Source organism: Helianthus annuus, chromosome 6 (genome assembly GCF_002127325.2).
Source record: "Helianthus annuus cultivar XRQ/B chromosome 6, HanXRQr2.0-SUNRISE, whole genome shotgun sequence".
In the NCBI taxonomy this organism is placed as follows: Eukaryota; Viridiplantae; Streptophyta; class Magnoliopsida; order Asterales; family Asteraceae; genus Helianthus; species Helianthus annuus.
In genome coordinates, this window is record NC_035438.2 from 52,000,223 (window position 1) to 52,008,169 (window position 7,947).

The following is a 7,947-nucleotide window of genomic DNA, read 5'->3' on the forward strand; positions in this document are numbered from 1 at the left end:
GCTTTGGGCCCTATGCGACTGCACACCCCAGTCCGCAGGTTGCGCACACACTCTAGGTTGAGCCTGTTATATACAACCTACTATTTATTAATACTAAGTGCTGATTTGACAAGGAAAATTATAAATATAACATTAAAATATAGTATTAACATAGATAACTAGATCACTGTTAAAGTGCCAAACTGCTAATATAGATAACTAGATCGTTGTTAAAGGGCCAAACTGCTAAGACTATGGGGTATGGGGCTTGGGTTGGGGCGTGGGTTGGCTGAAAATGCCCAAGCCACCACCCCGGAGGCTTGGGTTGGGGCGTGGCCCAAGGGGCGGGAGTTTGAAGCCGGGCGTGGGGCGGGCTAGCGATCCTATGTGGCGGGCTCCTATTCGCTTTGTTGGCCATGTCCTATTCGCTTTTTTTTAATAAATTGCCAAGCCACGCCCCAATCCAAGCCCCGCCATACCCCACGGACACGTCACTCACCGGTGGGGGGGCTCGACCTCCACGTGTCAACTCATGCCCCCAACCCAAGCCCCACCATACCCATGGTCTAAGGAAATTGTATATTGGGCTAGCAACTAGCAAGGGCCAGCTAGTAGTAAGGCCCAAGTTATTATATTAATGTGCATTATATCTCTAAATTATTTTATGTATTACTATATAAATTATATTTTTTAATAATTTCACATTTTGCTTTCACCCGTAGTCTCTCACCAAGGTAAATAACCACTTTACCATTTGTGTATTTATTTCCTAACTTTTTCTTAACTTATTTGAATATATAGTAATAGTGTAAGTCCCCGTGTAATACACGGGTGGCTAAACAACAAAAAAATTATACTTTAATACGTAAATACTTTATTATATCCTGATAATATTGAGCTATAAGGGAGTAACTGAGTGCTTCTCTTTGACATCCTGAAGTTATGTATATTGATCGTAAACAAAATTTTACCTTGGATATAAAATAAATAATGATCCAACCTCGAATTAGTGTTGAAGGCCTTCCACATTACATAAGCAATGATTCCCCTAATAGTAGAAACAAAAAGGCCCCAACATTTTATCTAGTTGCAACATCCGATGATCGGAGTTGTGTTTGCGTGTCAACCCAACCCGACTCATCCCATACCATAAAAAAAATCAAAGAAGTCTATTTACAAAGAAAATTTCAAATTAGGCATGCAACTAAAGTAATTAATTCAATCTTTTGTTTTTCTAAACGGGGACGACACCCCGTCAAAACTTTATTAATAAAATTAAAAAATAATAGTTACACCTAAAGAGCATTAGGTCTTCCGAGACATACCCCAAGAACACCAACCTCAAAAACGCTTAAGGCCTTAAAGAACGGGTTTTTAACAAACCCCTACCCCAACCATTCTAACCAATAACAATTATTACTTCTAACTCAACTCGCGACCACACACAACCCAAGTATTACAAACATAAAACCTATTCAAAATCCAAACAAAAAACAAACGAAAACAACCAAAATCAAGACAAAATACAGTTTAAACAAAAAAAACATCAATCTTCAAAACTCTATTGGCTTTCATACGCATCAGCAACAAACTTCAAGCTTCTAGCCATCATCCAAGTCAAGCCCAAGTCCAATAACTTGCACTTACCACCAAACCCAGCAATACCTATCAGCAAATAAACATTCAATGTGATTTAATCCCAAGTCCCCAAATTTCATGCCAAAAACTAAACAATTGGTTGAAACTTCTAGTGATTTCATTTACAAAATAAATCATGAATCAAAGTAGAAAGCTATAGGAAAACCGAAATAACAGGGGAATCATTATCTTTAAGACCATATATTATCTTTAAGACCATATCTATATATTCACTACAGTTGACTTTATTATAAGGTTTTTGACTTTCCAATTGGTGACCTAAAATAACACTTCTTACATTAAACATTCAACAACTAACAAATACAAATCCAATCAATCCTCACGTCATAACAAAGCAATAAAGCCTGACAAAATAATGCAACTTTAGATAGCTTCACAGGCCCATATGCTGCAACTGCTATGACCTGCAATCACCAAAAAATATAAAATGAAAAATCTTGATATATTTGACATAATAATCTAAGTTTGATTAAAACACATGAAGCCAAGTGGGATTGTTCAGATGAATATCCGTTTTGAAGTTACATTTGGAAAGAGGTTGTATGGGTAACGGGTCAAAGCAAGTTAGTTTCAAACAGGCTATTATCAAATACAATACCATATGTTTACAAATATTTCCATTGTGAGATGAATATCCTTTTAGAAGTTAATGTATACGCACTTGATTTCTCATGTGATAGCCTTAGTTCGAAGTAAGGAAATTTTGTACCTCTTCACATAAAGGAATATTCAAATAATCGGAATCAATAGTAATGTCATCTAGACATGAGCTCGGCACTGGTACCGAAAATACAGGTACAAAAAATCGCTAATTATGTGTAACGGTACCGAAAATGCTCGGTATAGTACCGGTAATTGAAGATGAAATTCGGGTAATTGAAGATAAAATTCGGTAAAATACCGGTACCTTACCGAATTGATACCAGACCAAACTACCTATACCGAAAACGTCAAAAAGTGGGTACCGATTCGGTACCAAAAAAAATCGGTATGGGAAATTTGAAACCGGTAACTGTACGATACCGATTCTGTACCGGAACTAACATCAAATGCTCATCTCTATGAATTAAGACCTGCAAGAATGGTTAGGAAATTAGCATGGTATCCGTTCGGTACCGGTACTAAAAGTGAATTTCCTGTTCTACCACTGGCCTTAATGCTATATCTACCCACTCTTTCACAATATTTGCAAGCACAGTTTGGGGAGTGTCAATTACCATGGGGAAGCATCTGAAATAGAAAGAGAAGGGAACTTGATTCACCTGTTAAGGAAGCTACATGATGAACTTATTAAGGAAGCTACTTTGATAAAAATCAGTATTCACATTGAAGTCCCATAACATTTCTCAAAAACATGTTTAGAATTTTATTTCTTTTTAACATATTTATTTGATAACAAACACAAAAGGGATTCCCATTGGTTTCTTCCAATTGAATCACCAACAAATGCTAATCTTCTATTTCTCAGTCTTTCTAGCATAGTTTTTGCATCAAATCTGCATTTTACAATAATCAGTTTTGAATCTTATTTTCTAAGTTTTAAAATAATAATTCAAAAAAGGGAAACAAAATCCATAATTTATATACTAAATGTAAAATTACCTAACTACCCATGCGTTTTAAACCATACAATTGACTGTATTAGATCCTTAAATTACAAAAAAAAAAAAAAAAAAAAAAAAAAACTTTTAAATAGCATATCCAAATGCCCATAATTCTCACAATTTGAATCTTACTTCCCAACTATTTAGACTTAATAACTCAAAATTATGAAATAAAACTCACAGTTCACATAAATAAATGTAGAATTACCAAAATACCCATGTATGTAAACCATACAATTTTTATATTAATCTTTAAATTACATAAATTCTTTTAAAAAGCATATCCAAGTTACAAACACCCTTAATTCTCGCATTTAAATTTTGACTGATTTAAATCTCATTATTCATCCAAATGTAAACTCAGCATGTCTTACACTAAAATTTCAATTAGCAATAATCCAAAAACTCATGTCCTAACAAAAACCATTTGGAACACATGTGACCAAAGCCCCAAAAGTGGCAAACATGTTCCCACTAATCGTAACTCAAATCAAACAAAACCCATTTCAATTTTCACACAAAAACACCCACCATGTTTTATACATATGTGTATGTATCTATATGTATATGTATAGAGAGAGAAAAAGAGATCAGAACCTGGGCAAGTTACAATTAGTGGGATAATAATTATTAAAAATATAAATTTTTAATAATTATTAAAAATATAAATTGCCATCCAATACCAAAGGCCTGTAATTTCACTAACTGACTCGATCAATATTGACCCATTAACCAACCCACTCATATGGCTACTTCTAATGCAACCCACATCAACCCACATTGCAAATTTTCAAGAAAACAAATGCAACTCACATCAACCTTGACCTCAATCAGTAGGTACAGCTAAAGTGCACTCTATCCTTTAACTTGACCTATTTTTTAGGTTAGATACATGGACCACCTAAAAGTTTGAACCTTTGAAGAAAACTTACAGAACGCACATCGGTTTATCGGCTTCAAAACTCAATATCCAATGCTGAACCAAATGCAAAATATGTATCGATCACATTAATAGGTCATTGCCAAGCTAACCAACCGCCTGTTTACCTGTAATAATAATGATATTAACTATATCTGGTAAAATGGGTGGGGCGCGTAACGGGTCAAAACGGGTATATTTTTAGCACCTGTAATAATACTTTTATTAATTCTAAGCTTCAAAAGATTAAATGTTACCTGCCAATTGGCTTTTATGGTATTAAGATCATTGCCAATTGCCAAATGAACCATATATGGTTGGAAGATAGTGGGGCACAACATCCCCCCTCTTCCCTTGCACGGTGAATATTCCCAGCTTGTATCCATTTACCGCATGGTGAAGGGTCTAAGGGGCGGTGTTCCCACATGGTGAATACTCACTGCACACCCCTTCACCAAGTACACCCAGCACACCCTTATGCCATTTATTTCTGCATTCCTATTTGCAGCTACTTCAGATTACTTTTCAACTTCATGTTTCTAATAAAAAGATCAGATTTTGCTTCAACTTGAACCAAATTAATATATATTTTAAAACGACCAGCCTATCTATAAAAATGAAAATGGAAATCAAATGCTATATAAGTATACTCGTTCAGGATATTTATATGTTTTAAAAAGATTTAAAATGATAAAACAAAAATCAAACCATGAAGAAATTACCTCTTGCTATAGCAAACACCAGATAAGGTTACCCTTGTTATAGCTTTGCTCTAATTCTTGTCGGAACATCATAAAAAACTTTCTTCTAGCCATCAGCTGCGAGGCGAACGTTTTGTAAATCTTTATCTTCTAACACGTCGTAATGGCACCTTGAGGTATATTTGCATCAGCCATCATATCCCAGGCGGCAAATAATCCCTAAAAAAATAAAGAAAAACTTTCTATCCAAGTTACAAAAACGCATATCATGTTATTTGAACCACCACTTTTTGATGTACTTCAATTTGACCCGTATCCAGTTTGGTCCGAACCCACTCAAACCCGAATCCGTTCTAACCCAAACCAAACGACCACTTTCTAAAATATTTCGTTTCACCTGAACCAGTTTGGTTGGAACCTTATGACCCAAACCCGTTGGACCCATCATAATTTTACTTTGGGAACTTCTTCGTATCATCCATCGGACCTGCAAGAATTCAAATAAATCATAAGGAACAAATCTAAACATTAAGTAACTATGCATATATGAATTAAGAAAATGTAATAGCTCTTGTACTTGTACTAACATCACCAGCAACATCACAAACACTATGTCAATAGGTAAATAAGAAAAGACTATTATCCGCTTTTCTTACAAACTGTCTAACTAAATACAAAACCAATGTTCTTATTCATGACAGGTGCGGTTCGAGTGACCAGCTAAAACGGGTCACATTGTATGACAGGTTAATATGGTTGATCTAAAACACCTTTTTGTTGGTTTTTTAATAAATAACAATTGATAAAATATTACAAAAATATATTGTTACCATAGCTGATCTAATTTTCTTTCATTATGAGCTAAGAGTTTTTGAATTTGACCTGTAAAAGATATTGACGCATTCAAAAGTAGTAAACGGGTCAAAATTGGCACAAACAATATGTGATAAAATAAATCAGCCTTCACACATACACTCAAAAACTTGGAAACCTTGATTTAGCTATGCAAAAATAATAAAATTATGATGGTAAATATTCAGGTTTAAAATGTTGACAAGGTAGCAAAAGATCAATGTAATTTACCAACGCATAACTCAAAGCGAAATAGATCATGAGATGAGGTCAAGTTGAATTGTAGACCTTGAAAACATCAATATGAACATAAGAATATCAAATTACAAAAACAGAAACATGTTTACCTTATAACTTGCACATCTCACTGAACAAAATGACCATGAAAATTCTTTAATAACTGCAAAAGTTGATCAATTAATTAAATTAAATGTACGGAAATAGCAACGGCATCAAGTATTGTATAACTTTGCAAACCTGCAACTCAATACATTCAATAAAACTTGCTTTACCTTGCTGATGAATAGTCGAACCTCTACTCAAAGCCACAACCACCATCGCTGACTTGAATCCCCATTCGTACGCCACTGTCACAGCTCCAATGACGGTTCTCTTCTGGTTGAGTCTAAACAACAACAAAGCAGTTGTCTCTCCGCTCGCGGCGGAACCCTAGCCACCGTCACACAAAGCAGAAAATCGTGAGAAACAAAACCCTAGGTACAGGGAATCATATAATCGTGAGAAAAAAAACTAACCGATTTCTTGAGAGCAAGGCAAGCTCATCACACAATTGCTCTCATCATCAAAACCCTAGATGAAGAACAAACTCAAATCCCACACCGGCTCTGTATCAAGTCGGGAGATGAAGATGAAGATGAGGATTTTGATTCCACTCTGATATTGTAGATCAACAACACATCTCTACATCTCTGATTCTTTTTCCTTTTGTAGTTTACTAACCTGCTATTGTAGAAACAAAAAATGTGATTAAAGTTGTTTGAAGTTGGACTTACCATCTGAATCTCCAAGAGATTTCCCATTGATAAACACTTGTGGAACAATATGCCTCCTGACTATCTCACTTTGCACATCCTGAATTTCCAACCCATCCTCTCCAAAACGAAATCCATCGCAATTTTTTAAATTAATGAACATCCCATATTATATATTAATATAATATAATTATAATAAACCTTGTCGACATAATAAACCTAACTAATATACCTTGTATAAACCAATCTATTTGTTCTTGATTTGCACAACAAATATTTATACTCCAAAATTGTAAGTAATTTTCATTCAAGCATCTTTGTCAACCGCCGATGAATCAATCAAATGAAAGACAATAAAATAGGTATTTCATTTATAAATTCTAACAAAAACTACCAGATCTGTACAAAGAAACCAATAAGATATAAATTAAAAGATGATTGTTACCGTAGAATCAAAGAAATCGACCAAAGAAATAGTCCGCCGACTCCCCGACATTGTCACAGAATCAAATTCAGATTATTAGCATGAACCCTAATTGTGTACACAATCGCTCAGATTCAAAACTACAATCAACAAAATGTCACATGAACCCTAACTGTCAGAAAACCGCAATACAATTGAAGCATTTGCATACCTGGAAGAGATTGGAGATCTTCGGAGGAGCAGCAAGGCAGTCGAAGAATCATCATAGAATCATTAGCTATTGTTTGAAATTGAAAACATAATATACATCAACAGAGAGATGGAACGATGGAACAGGCAAGATATATGAAATTTAAATGAGGTTTTAAAGATTGACTGAAGAGTATTGGAGAAGATTTCAATTGATTGAGAAATTATTGGAGTTTCCGTATTGAAGAACATAATACCGCTTTAACAAAATGGCTAAGGAATGAGGAAAAGGATTTGCCCGCTCAAATGTAGAATTCTTTGCATAAGTAGCATTGCCACATCAGCAGGTGATGTGGCAAAGTTATTTTGCTTTAGTATAAGAGATAGATTATGTAACGTAATGTTCATAATTTTTAAAAAGGAATAATGGATTTTAATAATCTTAACTATTAGGTGTTAGTCGGTAACGATCTCAACTTAAAAAATAACCGGTAGTAGTCCCATCTTTTCACATATTGTAAACCAATGGACCTTTACTAACAAAAATTTAATTTCTTTTTGTCCTCTTATCCTTTTCGGTTTAGTAAAGGCCCATTGGTTTACAATATATGAAAAGATAGGACCACCA

At 34.6% G+C, this 7,947-nt stretch overlaps 1 protein-coding gene across 4 annotated transcripts; it reads right to left on the reverse strand.

The window, feature by feature from the left end:
- Positions 1–1,219: 1,219 nt before the first annotated feature.
- LOC118479887 lies at positions 1,220–7,595 on the reverse strand. 4 transcript variants are annotated; one of them, XR_004861249.1, is made up of 10 exons: positions 7,342–7,595; positions 6,470–7,270; positions 6,227–6,383; positions 6,062–6,114; positions 5,260–5,349; positions 4,884–5,081; positions 4,419–4,651; positions 4,175–4,289; positions 1,962–2,868; positions 1,220–1,644 (listed from the first exon to the last, which is right to left on the reverse strand). XR_004861249.1 is itself a non-coding variant. In XM_035974749.1 (5 exons), the coding sequence occupies exons 2-5, from the start codon at positions 6,270–6,272 to the stop codon at positions 5,013–5,015; spliced, it is 258 nt and encodes an 85-aa protein (XP_035830642.1). In that variant the 5' UTR covers positions 6,273–6,383; positions 6,470–7,595; the 3' UTR covers positions 4,884–5,012. The 4 variants fall into 4 exon arrangements, 2 of the variants coding, with proteins under 2 accessions (XP_035830642.1, XP_035830641.1); XR_004861250.1 differs by lacking the exon at positions 1,220–1,644 and having other exon boundaries at positions 1,803–2,868; positions 6,470–7,595; XM_035974749.1 differs by lacking the exons at positions 1,220–1,644; positions 1,962–2,868; positions 4,175–4,289; positions 4,419–4,651 and having other exon boundaries at positions 6,470–7,595.
- Positions 7,596–7,947: the final 352 nt, after the last annotated feature.